The 14,424-nt window shown below is 45.1% G+C and overlaps 1 protein-coding gene across 2 annotated transcripts in view; it reads left to right on the top strand.

The window, feature by feature from the left end:
* The window catches only part of LOC106608331 (sodium/calcium exchanger 1), a 182,507-nt gene extending 168,771 nt beyond the window's left edge, over positions 1–13,736 (top strand). For both annotated transcript variants that reach the window (XM_014206247.3, XM_014206223.3), the window contains exons 6-7: positions 3,818–4,093; positions 9,827–13,736. In XM_014206247.3, coding sequence (XP_014061722.1) covers positions 3,818–4,093; positions 9,827–10,203 — 653 coding nt within the window. In that variant the 3' untranslated portion in view covers positions 10,204–13,736. The remainder of the gene's footprint in view (positions 1–3,817; positions 4,094–9,826) is intronic.
* Positions 13,737–14,424: the final 688 nt, after the last annotated feature.

Below are 14,424 nucleotides of genomic sequence, written 5' to 3'. Positions count from 1 at the left end.
GCCAGACTGGATACATGCACCTCAGGGCTAGTGCGAGGGGGGGGGGGGAACAGGATACACTGGGCCGTGAAGGCGACTGGCGGTCTTGAGCGCAGTACTGGCACCACCCTTACTGGCTGGATGCCCGCTTCCCCCTGGCAAATGCGGGGCGCTGGCACCGCGCACACCGGCCTGTGAATGCTCGGCCTCGATGCCGTGCGCATCACCCCATAGCACGGGACCTGAACAGTAACAGGCTGCCTCCGATAAGCACGGGGAGTTGGCTTGGGGCTTAATCCTGGCCCAGCCAAACTACCCGTGTGCCCCCCCAAAACATTTCTTGGGGCTGCCTCTCAGGCTTAAATGCCAACCGTGTGTATAGAGCCTCATACCGGCGTCGCTCCGCCTTGGCTGCCTCTATCTCCTCCGGTGGGCGACGATATTCCCCAGCCTGGTGCCATGGTCCAGCCCCATCCAGGATCTCCTCCCATGTCCAAGTTTCCGTATAGTCCACATAATTCTTCTGTTGCTCCTTACCCCGCTGCTTGGTCCATTTGTGGTGGGAAGTTCTGTAACGGTTGTCGTACGTAGTGGACCAAGGCGCAGCGGGTTGAGTGCTCATAGTGACTTTATTTAACACTGAACAAACAAAACAAGAAAACGATCGAACGAACAGGATTGCAGGCTAAACACACTGCTATGCAACAACAACTTCCCACAAAGGGACAGGTGAAAACAGGCTAGCTAAGTATGACTCTCAATCAGCAACAACGATGTACAGCTGTTCCTGATTGAGAGCCATACCAGGCCAACAAAGAAATACACAACATAGACAGAGCATAGAAATACGAAATATAGAACATAACCCAAAAACCCCCAAAATACTCTAACCAAACACCCCTCTACATAAACACATATACTATCAAACCCCGAACCACATAAAACAAATACCCCCCTGCCACATCCTGACCAAACTACAATAACAAATAACCCCTTTACTGGTCAGAACGTGACATAAGGAAAAGTAACTTCCGGTCATATCGAAGTGGTGTGAAAAGAGTGTTTCTTGAGACATCCTATGACAGTGCCACGTTGAAAGTTACTGAGAACTTCAATAAGGCCATTCTACTGCCAATGTTTGTCTATGTAGGTTTCATGGCTGTGTGCTAGATTTTATACACCTGTCAGCAGCGGGTGTGGCTGAAATAGCCGAATCCACAAATTTGAAAAGGTTTCCAAATACCTTTGTATATATAGTGTATTACACTATTGAATAAGGCAACCAAACCATATTACACTCTTGAATAATGCAACAAGTCACAAGCATGTGCAGACAACTAAAGGGTTTATTTTCTCGTCTGAAGGCTAGACTCGTTACATTTTAGCTTCAAAACAAAAGCACAGAGTTGCTAACATGTCTTCAATAAGTAACGTTAGCCTAACAAAATTTAACGATTAGTACTCTCATACAAATATAAAAGTACAATAGGCCTACCTTACATTACAACAAACCAGGCTTCTTTTATCCATATAATGCATATCATTACATGTGGTATAAGCTCATTTCAACGAGATGTTCTATATGGATGTCCATTTACATTAAATGTCTATCAGGTATGAAGGTAAGACCCAGATGCAGACCACATCAAATTAACAATGGTTTAATAATCCAACAGGGGCAGGCAGTAGACAGGTCAAGGCAGGCAGGGGTCAGTAAACCAGAGGTGGAGCAAAGGTACCGGACGGCAGGCAGGCTCAGGGTCCAGGTAGGTAGAGGTCAATAATCCAGAGGTGGGGCAAAGGTACAGGTCGGCAGTCAGGGTCAGGCAGCATGGTCAGGCAGGCGTGCTCAGAGTCAGGACAGGCAAGGGTCAAAACCAGGAGGGTGAGAAAAAGAGAGACTGGGAAAAGCAGGAGCTGAGAAACAAACGCTGGTTGACTTGACAAACAAGATGAACTGGCAACAGACAAACAGAGAACACAGGTCTAAATACACAGGGGATAATGGGGAAGATGGGCGACACCTGGAGGGTGGTGGAGACAATCACACAGACAGGTGAAACAGATCAAGGTGTGACAATGCCTCATGACTTGTCAACGTGCACGATTAGTCTGTGCTTCAGTCTGATCAACTGTAGCCTCCTGATAACAACCACAGCTGCAGGTAGCCTAGAGTCTGCTATGCGCTCTGATCCCATCTGGGCCTGGCCAGGGGAGATGTAACTTCATGCTTTTATAGTCTAAACAATGTAGCCTAAAATAGGCCCATTTATTTGTGTTCTGAGAAAATGTCAATGTGATCAAATTTGGTTTATAGTCTAACTTCAGGTGGCTAGGCTACCTAGGTCTTTTTAATCCAAAATGATTGACTGGAATAAATCAATCAACACAATAGTGATGACATACTGTATGAGTATATTTTTTTATTACAGAGTAAAAATAAAATCATATGCCCTAATTTTAAAAATAATCTGGTCCCATCATAGCCCACATAAAACCTTTTTTTTTTTACAACAAATTGGTTTGGTTAGCCTACTACCAGATCAAGAAAAAGGCCCCAGAAAAACTATTTCCCCCCTCCACTCTGGAACCTGTGGTGTCACCTCTGAAATCACCACACAATGTTACAAATTAAAAAACGTCCTATTTGTATGATCTGCATTTGACATGTTTTTGGTGGTGGGGATGAGCTTCCATCGTTTTATGTGGCTCAGTGCAGCCGGCATCTACTGTGACAATTTCAGAATGTAACAGGCTGTTACTGCAATTTCAGGTAAAAACTCGATAAAACAAGTCTGAAATATTAGGAAAATGTCTATACATTTCAGCTGTTTCAAAAACATTGCTGTTTAAAGGTCTTACTCACGTCAGCTATGGAGAGCGTGATCACGCAGTCGTCCGGAACAGCTGGTGCTCTCATGCACGTTTCAGTGTTACTTGACTCGAAGCAAGCATAGAAGTAATTTAGCTCATCTGGTAGGTTTGTGTCACTGGGCACAGCTCGTGGCTATGCTTCCCTTTGTAGTTTGTAATAGTTTGCAGAGGGGTTGAGACATAAATGACCAGAGAGGTGGAGAGAGTGGGAGAAAGGCACTTAACACCATATTGCCATATTGGATTTTGTGTGTGTGTGTGTGTGTGTGTGTGTGTGTGTGTGTGTGTGTGTGTGTGTGTGTGTTGTGTGTGTGTGTGTGTGTGTGTGTGTGTGTGTGTGTGTGTGTGTGTGTGTGTGTGTGTGTGTGTGTTAGACTTTTCTGTGTCTTGAATTTGCCTTGTTAAAAACGAGACGGAAAATATCTTTTGACATTTCTCAGATAAAAGGCATTGTGCAATTTGTCTGCCTTTTTACAGTGCATCACAATGTGAACATGTTCAAATGGCTCTTTTGGTCCCTTGAGATTGTGGTTCAGGCCATTAATGATGCAATCATTATGATGGCCAAATACCAGATTAATATTGTATGTCTAGAAAGATGTGTGTCCGTGTTTATACACACACACATACAAAGATGATGTGTACCTGTTAGAGAGGATTGACTCCAGTCCGAGGCCTCAGGCTACCATTACACTCTGACAAATTAGCTCCAATGTTAAGAGCAGCAAAGCATCATCATCCCAAATCATCACTTTGGGTCACTTATTTCACAAAATATAGTCTGGTGTTCAGTAAACGTTTGAGGAATATCATTCGTCTCAATACATCAAGTAAACAATCGCACCCTTTCAGATCCCTTAACATCATGATCTTTCTCCTCATCCCCCTCTCCTCTCTTTCTCCTCATCTCCCTCTCCTCTCTCGTTCTCCTCATCCCCCTCTCCTCTCTCTTTCTCTCGGCCAGGTGAGGATGACGAGGATGAAGAGTGCGGCGAGGAGAAGCTGCCGTCCTGCTTCGACTACGTCATGCACTTCCTCACCGTCTTCTGGAAGGTTCTGTTTGCGTTCGTGCCCCCGACAGACTACTGGAACGGCTGGGCCTGCTTCGTGGTGTCCATCTGCATGATCGGCCTGCTCACAGCCTTCATCGGGGACCTGGCCTCCCACTTCGGCTGCACCGTGGGCCTCAAGGACTCAGTCACCGCCGTGGTGTTCGTGGCCCTGGGGACCTCCGTGCCAGGTAATATTATAAACTAACCCTGGTGTTTGTGTTAGATGTACTTGCTTTGTAATGTTGACAGTAGCACACCTTTTACAGTAGCATATAGATGTACTACTATGTAATGATTGTGGCTTTTCCTACAAAAGTCCTCTAGAATTAGGGCATGATTCAATCCGTATCGCGTAAATTCATCACTACAGCGTGATTGAAATGTAAAGGCGATGTTCTCACGTTGGCAGAAACTACATTCACGGTAAACGCTGTGTATGTCGGCTCAGTCTGAAATGACCTTTACATTTCAATTGCGCTATAGCGCTGAACTTCCGCGATACGGATTGAATCGAGCCCTTAATCGCTCCGAACACTCCCAGTGTCCAGTGTTTACCTCCTCCATTTACTCCCACGATTTATTTACACTGCTTACACCCCAGCTAAATACTGTTTACATGTATACATGACATGTTAGTCAGTGGCCGATGCTCTGTTCCTGAGCAGCTTAACATCACCGTATACAAGTGAGCGGGTTGAACAAGAGCCTAAATAAATACACATGGGACATCAGTTCAACCCCTCACAGCTACCATGGCATAAACCTCACACTCCTATGATGAATATTAGTGCACAACCGTAAGTGTGTGGAATGGAAAAGGTTGAAACAGAGTAATTGCTAGTAGGAGAGATGTCAGGCGTGGGTCAGTCCAGAAGATGGGCAGTGACTCAGATGTGGAGCCAAACACACACACGCACGCACGCACGCACGCACGCACGCACGCACGCACACACACACACACACACACACACACACACACACACACACACACACACACACACACACACACACACACACACACACACACACACAGCTTAATAGCTTTCAACTGGGACTGATACAGTGCTTAGCTAATTAGATAATTACCTCTCGGTTCATGTATTGTACACTGAGCTGCTTCACAGACCTTCTGACCAGCCAGCCACTGTAACTCACTCAGGACTCACCGCTCTGACACTTATAGACATTACTCCTGAAACACTGTTCCCCTCACTTCACTAATACTTTAAACCCCATTTCACAAGGACAAAGACGTGTAAAGAAACAGCACAAGGAGTCGATATTCTTTGTGTCTGTCATTCTGTTTGTTTGCACAAGGCATGTTGTGTGTGCATGGGTAACTTTCCAACAGAGTACACACGTTTATAGTGGCTTCCTAATTTGAATCCTGTCTCCCTGCCTCCCTGCCTCTCTGCCTACCTGCCTCCCTGCCTCTCTGCCTACCCGCCTCCCTGCCTCTCTGCCTACCTGCCTCCCTGCCTCCCTGCCTACCTGCCTCCCTGCCTCTCTGCCTCCCTGCCTACCTGCCTCCCTGCCTCCCTGCCTACCTGCCTCCCTGCCTACCTGCCTACCTGCCTCCCTGCCCTCTCTGCCTACCTGCCTCCCTGCCTCCCTGCCTCTCTGCCTACCTGCCTACCTGCCTCCTTGCCTACCTGCCTCCCTGCCTACCTGCCTCCCTGCCTCTCTGCCTACCTGCCTCCCTGCCTACCTGCCTCCCTGCCTACCTGCCTACCTGCCTCCCTGCCTCCCCAGGCTCACACAGACACACACCGCTGCACTGCTTCGCCACCCATGTTCATTAGTATTGAGTCATTTTTCATGGGGATCAGGTGTTGTGCAGTGTCCTGCCCTTTAGAATATGATGCATTACACAGGAGCGATAACAATAACCGAGGGGGTTAAGCTAGCATTAGCCGCCGTAGCGCTGTGCTGCTGTGCTGCTGTGTAAATGGACCCTGCTGGAGCCCTCACACCACACCTCTCGCCCCACTGTAATTATAGTCAATACAATGGCACGCCACAGCCACACGTCTCAATGAGCCTCGTTTGTCATGGTTAGTGAGCCAGAGAAGAACATCAGCAGCCCATATAAAAGTAACATAGAGGGAGGTCAGATGGTGTGTGTGTGTGTGTGTGTGTCTAAGTGTGCGTGTGTGTGTTTCAAAATAAATGGAGGATGATAAAGAGCACACTGAGGAGAATATGTAAATCTCTGCATTTAGTCATGCAATACAGAAGTGGCCCTTGTACTGTATATACAGAACACCTAAAGGTACATTAATCTCTCAGGTGTTTACCATCCTACATGGGGCATGGCTAATGTAAGGTTGATTAATAAGACTGCAGAGAGAGTGTTGAACAACCCTTCTCAGGCATACTGCTGGCACACTGCCCTCCCAGGCTCACACACACACACACACATCTGAATATTTGAGAATTTCCTCAGAAAGCTGCAGGTCTAAATATAGGTCCAGCTGTTGTGACGTCCCTCTCTCTCTGGCCAATGATCACCGCCACCTCTGTGTTGACGTTTTCTGCTTCATGCGCTTGCTGTGATAGGTTGATACACTTTGAAGGTGTGATGGAAAACGACTGAGTATTTAGTGAAATTCTCTCCCTGTTTTTTATTAGTGCAGGTAGAGAGACTTAAATGTGTCTTGCTATTGCCACAAACCTATTGTACATGTCGTTGTTTCTAGTGCTATGGACGACTCCTCTATAGTGCCTTACTATGCAAACAGCCAATGGCTGATAGAATGGGAGATCAATCCAAGACGCCATGTGTAGCCATGAGCATGACATCCATAATGGAGGTGTGGATAGTTTACGGGGTGCACTGTCACAGTCATTCCTAACACAGAGAAAAGAGAAACTTACTACTGTCCTTCCTGACTCACTAGAACCATGATTGGATAGCAGGAGTGTGGAAGCATCAAGTCATGTGAGAACACTCCCAGCACACAGGAAGTGACGTCAACCCCATCACTTCCTCCTGGCCTTGCCAGGAAGGGAGAGCAGCGACGGACAAAGCCATGGAGGCCTAATTGCCATAGTAACCGATATAGCCATTAGCGGCTGCTGCTGCATGTTAATAGGGCCGGAGGGAGCAGCAGATGTGTAGTAGGCAGTTAAATGGCTGGTGATTGTAGGGTTTGTCAAAGATAACAGTCTCCACTGTGACTGTGTGATGTCACAGTTAGGAAGTGATTAGCAGGCAAGCTCTTATCATAGAGATGGAACTGGGAGGTGTAAAACAGTCTCAGGAGCTTATGCCTTCTTCTATCTGCTTTAGAAAAGCCATTACCTTGGAGGTAGAGAGGAGCCAGGTTTTTCTGTATTCGGTCTTGATAGGGCAGAGGAGATTGAATATATGGTGTAGGATAGAGAGGAGCAAGAAGAAGGACAACACAGTCACACAGAGATGCTCTCTCTGCCCACACACACCGCTCGCTATCCTTACACAATCACAGCCGCCAATTGGACTGCAGTGCGTGTGTGTGTGTGTGGCAGTGCTGGAAACCACTGCCTGAGGTTGGAAAATGCGCACACACGAGCACACAGCCCACACACGCGCACGAGCACGCACACACACACACACCATGCAGGGACAAACAATCCCTCTGTTTCATCTGACAGTACATACTGTGCAATTCTATGTCTGACAGTCATACACACTCCTCGCTACACAAATGCCCCTCCCGTATCAAAGGGTAGCTGCAGTAGTCCCCACCCTGTTGTGTGTGTGCTTGCGTGCATGTCCCTTTCTATAGATGCTCTGTTTTGTGTTGTCAAGAACTGTGAGGCTGCGGCGTTCCCAGTGTCCCCTCCATCCCTCCTTCCATTCTCAGTGAAGCTGCACAGTGTGATGATCAGTGCAGACATTTACGAGGCAACCCCTGTCTGTTCTGCATCAGCCTTTCGCCACTCCACAGCTCTCTCCCGTGTCTTTCTGTCCGTCCTGCTTTTGTCCTCACCCTGCATTCTGCTCAGGGGATCCGACCACACTGTTATCAGAGAGAGAGAGCCTTTTGTCCAGTCTGCCGCACAAAGCCTGCTGCACTGCCAACGCCTGGCTCAGTCTACTGTACTGCAGCTCTCTCTCTCTCTCTCTCTCTCTCTCTCTCTCTCTCTCTCTCTCTCTCTCTCTCTCTCTCTCTCTCTCTCTCTCTCTCTCTCTCTCTCTCTCTCTCTCTCTCTCTCTCTCTCTCTCTCTCTCTCTCTCTCTCTCTCTCTCTCTCTCTCTCCCACAGACATCTAAATACACCACACTATCCAGCTAGCTAGAGCATTCTCTGTAGAGAGAAGATTGAAGACGTTGCGAGTTTTAATGTCACATGCACAAGTACAGTGAAAATGTCTTTCTTGCTAGCTCTAAACCCAACAATGCAGTAATCAGTAACAATGTAATACTACAAATAAGAAGGTAGAACAAAAATACACAAGAAATAATAAGAACTGTCATTGAACAATAAAAGAGCCAGAAGAAGATTTAACCAATCACTTTATTCATAGAGACAGAAAGAGATAAATGAACGAATATCTTGTAGCAGAAATGCATCTTACAGTTAAACTATTGTGTGGGTGGCTGATTCATGACTCTGTACATAGCTCTAATACTTAACATAACAATTCACCAATTTTCAATGTTCTAACATTTTTGTGCATCTCTGAGCGATGTTCTGTTGAATCCAAGGGTCATTTCATGTTTTCATGTGCATTACAGCCGGTACGGCGAGTTTTGCATCGTATGATAGAACATTGCTCAGAGATGCACAAAAATGATGTAACATAAAAAATGGGTTATACATTTACTCTATGTTTTTCAATCGTATCTCTTCCTGGGTCTTGGTCCAGTGGTTTTCCAGCTCAGTGCACGGCCCGAGTGGCCCGAGTGGCCAGTCGGCAGGCATGGGATCAAGGGACAAGTCCCTGTGAGTACTATCCAGTCACTGGACATGAGATGGATTATTTTTAAGTGATGGATCTTCCTCAGTTACACGTTACAGCTCTCAGACCAGCCATTGCTCAGCATCTGTTCTAAATCAACCACAGCTACTTTATTCACTATTGTGGTCCAGTAACGTCCACCCTTGTATGCCCATGTCGCTGCCCGTCTTGTGCCATGTTGAAGTCAGCAGAGCTAGATTCCCAGTGAATAGTGCCACTCGGGGCCAATGACCATGGTATCATGTCCAGCTGGCTAAAGCCTGATGCCAGCTCAGTGAATGGAGTCACCCTGAGGAGTACTTTGTCTCAACCTGGCCTCCCTCGCTCTTTCTCGGGCGCCAGGAAAATAAAAGGGAAGGGTGCACAAAGGAAGTGAGGAAGGACCGAGGGACAGAAAGGGGAATAAAACAGAGTGCTCTGTCACTTGCCAATGAAAGACATCTCAAACATTAGACTGGGTTCCTTGACTTTCTATGAAAGCACTTTCTCCTGGCAAGGTAACTGCAATTTAGCATAAACAGCTGGCTCCACTCCAGAGATTGAATGGTGTCTTCCTGCTGGGCTGCTGTTGTTCCTACAGCAGACTGTTTAAATCCAGACACATAGACGGCCATTTATGGAGAAGATTATGTGCTTGCCTCAGGTATTGATCTGGGTCTGGGGGAAAGAGACCCAGACAGAAGACTTCTGCTGAGACGGAGCTCCTGTCACTGCAACGGTGACAATTTTGCTCCCTGATTATAGTCTGCAGACATTACATTGAATTATGTCTTATGAAACAATGCTGTTCAGTGTTCTTTAGACTTTTAATTAATATTGAGCTTTTTTGTTTTGCCTATCACCCTTTACCCACACCCTCTTCCCCTTACCCCATCACCATTAATTCCCCCAATCCAATAACCTTTTCCCAATCCTTATTGAATCACACACCCAACACCCTCCTCCCCTCCATCCTCTTCTTCCCTTTCTTCCAGACACCTTTGCCAGTAAGGTGGCAGCCATCCAGGACCAGTATGCTGATGCATCCATCGGCAATGTGACGGGCAGCAACGCGGTCAACGTGTTCCTGGGCATCGGCGTGGCCTGGTCCATCGCCGCCATCTACCACAACTCCAAGGGCAACGACTTCAAGGTAGACCCGGGGAGCCTGGCCTTCTCCGTCACCCTCTTCACCATCTTTGCGTTCATCTGCGTGGGAGTGCTGATGTACCGGCGGCGACCTTCGATCGGCGGCGAGCTGGGGGGTCCGCGGACTCCCAAGATACTGACCACCATGCTGTTTGTCAGCCTGTGGCTGCTTTACATTCTGTTCTCCTCACTGGAGGCCTACTGCCACTTCAAGGCCTTCTAAACAGCTACAAACTTAAGAAGGCCCTAGAAGAGCTAACCGGAGACAAGAAGGAGGCAACAGCAGCAGTGAAAAATGTTTTTCTCCCGACCCACCCCACCCTTTCCCCCTTTTAAGAAGTGAAAGATCCCTCCCCTAGTGCTTAAGGGATGAGACTGGTTGTTCAGGAGCGGCCTGTCAACGCTGGGACAGAGACACCTCTGAAGTCTGTAGAATGACAGTTGTGTGTGTGTGTGTGTGTGTGTGTGTGTGTGTGTGTGTGTGTGTGTGTGTGTGTGTGTGTGTGTGTGTGTGTGTGTGTGTGTGTGTGTGTGTGTGTGTGTGTGTGTGTGTGTGTGTGCGTGTGTGCGTGCGCGCGTGCGTGTGTGCCGGTGCGTGTGTGTGTAGCTGTTTGTTATGCTTCTCACTACCCAGCAACCCTATAGAAACAGCATCGTCGACGCCTGGCGCTCATTTCAAACTAAACACTAGACATTTGAGTGAAATCCTTCAATAATTCCCATACCATCATTATTGATATGTATATGCATGAACATCAAAAGAAAAAAAGATACGGCTGTTCGCAAACATAGTGGGTGGGGAGTAACAGGTACTTTTGAAGAAAGTCTCTTGTCTGTGTGTGAGTCTTAATAAATCTCAGTTAGGGCCTGGCTGCAAGAGCTGCTCACCACCTTCTGACCCTCGGTTTGGTCCCCAGTAGAACATGTGATTAGGTTTCCTCTGTTCTTTTATCTTGCTGTAGATGTAGTTGTGTTAAAGGAGTTTAGCATACTTTTACCTTTAAGGCCGTATCGTGATTGAATGGCCAGCGTTACCATTTTAACTATCAGATAACTCGTTGTCAACTTAAATTATCATTTTCAAAACTATCCCAAGATCGCATTTCCAGTTTAGTCAATAGGAGTTTCACCACCACCATGCTTGATTCAAATTGCAATAGAATGCAGAGAGACCGTACTGGATCTCCCTCTGCATTAGCTCCATCCATTGGCTACACATCTTTCAGCAGCCTCTCACCATTGGCTCTTTCTCTCTGTCTTTGTGTCTAAGCTCCTACCGGACTGGTCTTTTTATCAGTCCTCAAGGGCTCTACAGTCAATTCTTAACCACTAACCCTAACCAGAAACGTAAACCCTTTACCCCTCGCCCCTATCATAAACCTACCCTCAACACTAAACCCTCTCCCTCTTTCTCTCTCCACTGAGCTGCACATCTTCATTTTTTTTAAATTAAATGGAATATTTCAATAAACAATATCTTAAACATAAAATACATCAATTGTAATGGTGGACAGAAGTGTAGATTAAACGGTTCCTATAATGCAGTAGCTATAGGGACATTTTACAGAAGTTCAAAGTGAAGCTGGTGAGAAATACATCGACTGAGTATTTTCTATTTTCTGAGGTAAAGGCTTTTGTCTTAATGATGCAATCTTTTTAATCCATCTTACTGCCAGTCTCCAGATATAAGGGTTTACATTCAAGACTGTTACTACACGTCCAGTTCAGCCACATCAGGCAGGTCAATCAGTGTGTGGAAGAGGAAGACGGTCCACATTATTTGATGAATACCCTGAGTTTCCTACTGAGTTTGTTTAATACACTATACTTGATGTGTAACGTAACAATGAAGAAAAAGTAATCATAGAAGTAGTTTGGTTTAGAAAATTAAGATTTTGTCTTGTTCTTGTAATTTCTCACCACAGAATTTGCAGCCCCTGAGAAGGTTCCATCTAGATTAAAGTACTTATATGGAAGCCAAGTGGAGTTTAATCCTATTTTGCCAAAGGGAACTATTTCTAATGGAAACTCCAGTAACAGCTTAGCCAGAAAATGAGTGTGTTTTCTAACACACTGACATTTCTTAACACCACCAAAAAGATCCCTGTGCGGTACTAAAAGCCTTGGTATTGCTTTACCTAAACAGAACATTTCTAATTCCAAATTTGGATAAAAACGTTCACATTTCGTGGAGATTGATGTTGATGTTTCGAATTGAAGGAAAAACATTGCACTGGTTCCCGTGTTTCTAATGAGAAGGATGACATTGCTTATATGCTGACGATGACTCTGCTGTTAAATGATTATACATTATGACCTTTCTCTGATCTGAAAAGGTTACTATGACAATGAAATACTAAAAAAGACCTTTCCTCCAACCCTAATACTCAACTAACCAACTACAAATGACAAGAAGAGGAGGAGGAGAAAGAAAAAACATGTGAAGTACAGCCATACATTGTGTACTGGTGCAGTGAAGCAGAAGGACTTCTCCTGCCCAGCATGTGTTGCTATAGTGTGCGTCTGCACTGTGACTGTGCAGCATCTCTCTGTGTCCTCTACCCTCCCCACATGCCATGTCCATATTTTGGAATGTTAATTGTTAATTAATGTGCTACTTGTTCACACTGTGCATGAATGATAACATGTCTGTATATACTAAGCAGTATCCCATTCGTTCATGTTGACGGAGGTTTGAATGATGTATAGATTTGGACTTTTTTTTTTAATGTACTATAACCTAATGTTTTATTTTAAGTTGAATGATGTATTTGGTAACTTGCACATTAAATAAAAAAAAGGCAATATCTGCTGTTGTTGAATGAGGGTGAGAGCTTAACGAGTTACGTATCTTAAGGGAGTTGCATGGGTATTTGTACAAAAGACAATGCTTGCTTATAATGACATGGCTGGTTGTATTATTTGACAGTGTAAAGGCTATTTTGTCATTGAAGAGATAATATGTGTATATACTGTACATTGTTACCAGAGAGAGGTCTGATACCTCCACATATCTTAGTGAATTCTACATATTTATTTTAAAACCCTCACTAAACTCAAGAATGACAAATATTGCCTTTTTAGAGAAGTAGTTTGCTTAAATGCTTGTTTTGCTCTCTCTCGCTCTCTCTTCCTTCCGTGCTGAGCAGTGTTTTGTCTTAGATATCTGAAAAGTGTGTCAGTTCTTCATGCGGGGTGGATTCCTTCTTCAACTCCAGATCTGTCTGTCTGTCAACCTGGTATGTGACCACCCATCTGTCTCTCTGGCTGGCTGGTACTGTGCCTGCCTATCTGCCTCTGTCCCTGTTCAGTGTCTCTGTCTGTCTGTTGGTACCTGAGGTGCGTCATCTGATTTACACCACCACCGCCCGCTGCTCAGATGGACCGTCGTTTAACAGGGATCTAATATATTTCACTTTCTCTCTTTCTTTTCCCTCCTTGCATTCGCACTTTCTCACTGTTTAGCTCTCTCTCTCTCTCCTCTTTAACTTTCTCTCAACCTTAACCTCTCGATCTGTCCTTTCCTTGCTGTCTCTCTTTAGCAGGGTTTAGTTTGCTATTTGTTTTGTCTTTTTGTTTGATTTTGTTTGATTCTAACTGATAGAATATCACGAATTTGTCTTATTTTGTTGGTGTCGTCTGTGTTTTTTCTTTGTGTTGCACAAACGAATAGGAAGACACTACACTAACTGTGATTACTCTACATGGTACACTTCTAACACAGAAAATAAAGTTTGGAATACCCTGTTTCAAAGAGCCCTGAGTGGAGTTGTTTTGTGGGTCTGCATGTGGAGCGAAGTGTGCTGTGATGTTAGTGTACATTTTAGTGTTCTTAAAACTGTTGAAATGCATCAGAAAAACGAGTCGCCTTTATGCTTCCTAATTGTAGTTCATCCAGTGTCCATCCACACGTTGTCATTCTTCGCTCTAGCCTTCAAACACAAGAGCACCTGGAATGAAGTGCTCTCTGTGTCACATTGCAGGTTGTGAAATCTTCAAAATTGTGTGTGTGTGTGTTTAGGAGACGTTTCCCTCAGCTGGATGAAGTGTGTTTTAAAAGGTAGAGAGTTCACTACTGGGAAGTCTGGGACAGAGCCACTCAACAGCGAAACTGTTAATCAACATGAGTGTGAAATTGGGCACCACACTCCGCCTCTCCCAGAATAGTGTTGATTACTATAGCAGAAAGAGAACCTTATCCACCTCCCTCTCTCTCTCCCCCTTCCCTCCATCTTCTCTCTCTCTCCCCTTTCAATCTCTTGTCTCTCCCAAGTGGAAAAATATGTATATTTTAATATATTACAAGTATATGAACGTATACTTAATTATACAAAACAATGAATAATATACTTCAAATACAATATGTCTTTTTCTAGTATATCGTAAGTTTACTATAAAAATAATATCATTACACTTCAGCACACTTATTAAAAGTGTACTTTAA

The sequence above is a fragment of the Salmo salar genome, chromosome 01 (genome assembly GCF_965601325.2).
Source record: "Salmo salar chromosome 01, fSalSal1, whole genome shotgun sequence".
NCBI classification, from domain to species: Eukaryota; Metazoa; Chordata; class Actinopteri; order Salmoniformes; family Salmonidae; genus Salmo; species Salmo salar.
The sequence above is the reverse complement of the archived record's forward strand: the minus strand, read 5'-3'. Positions and strand labels throughout refer to the sequence as shown.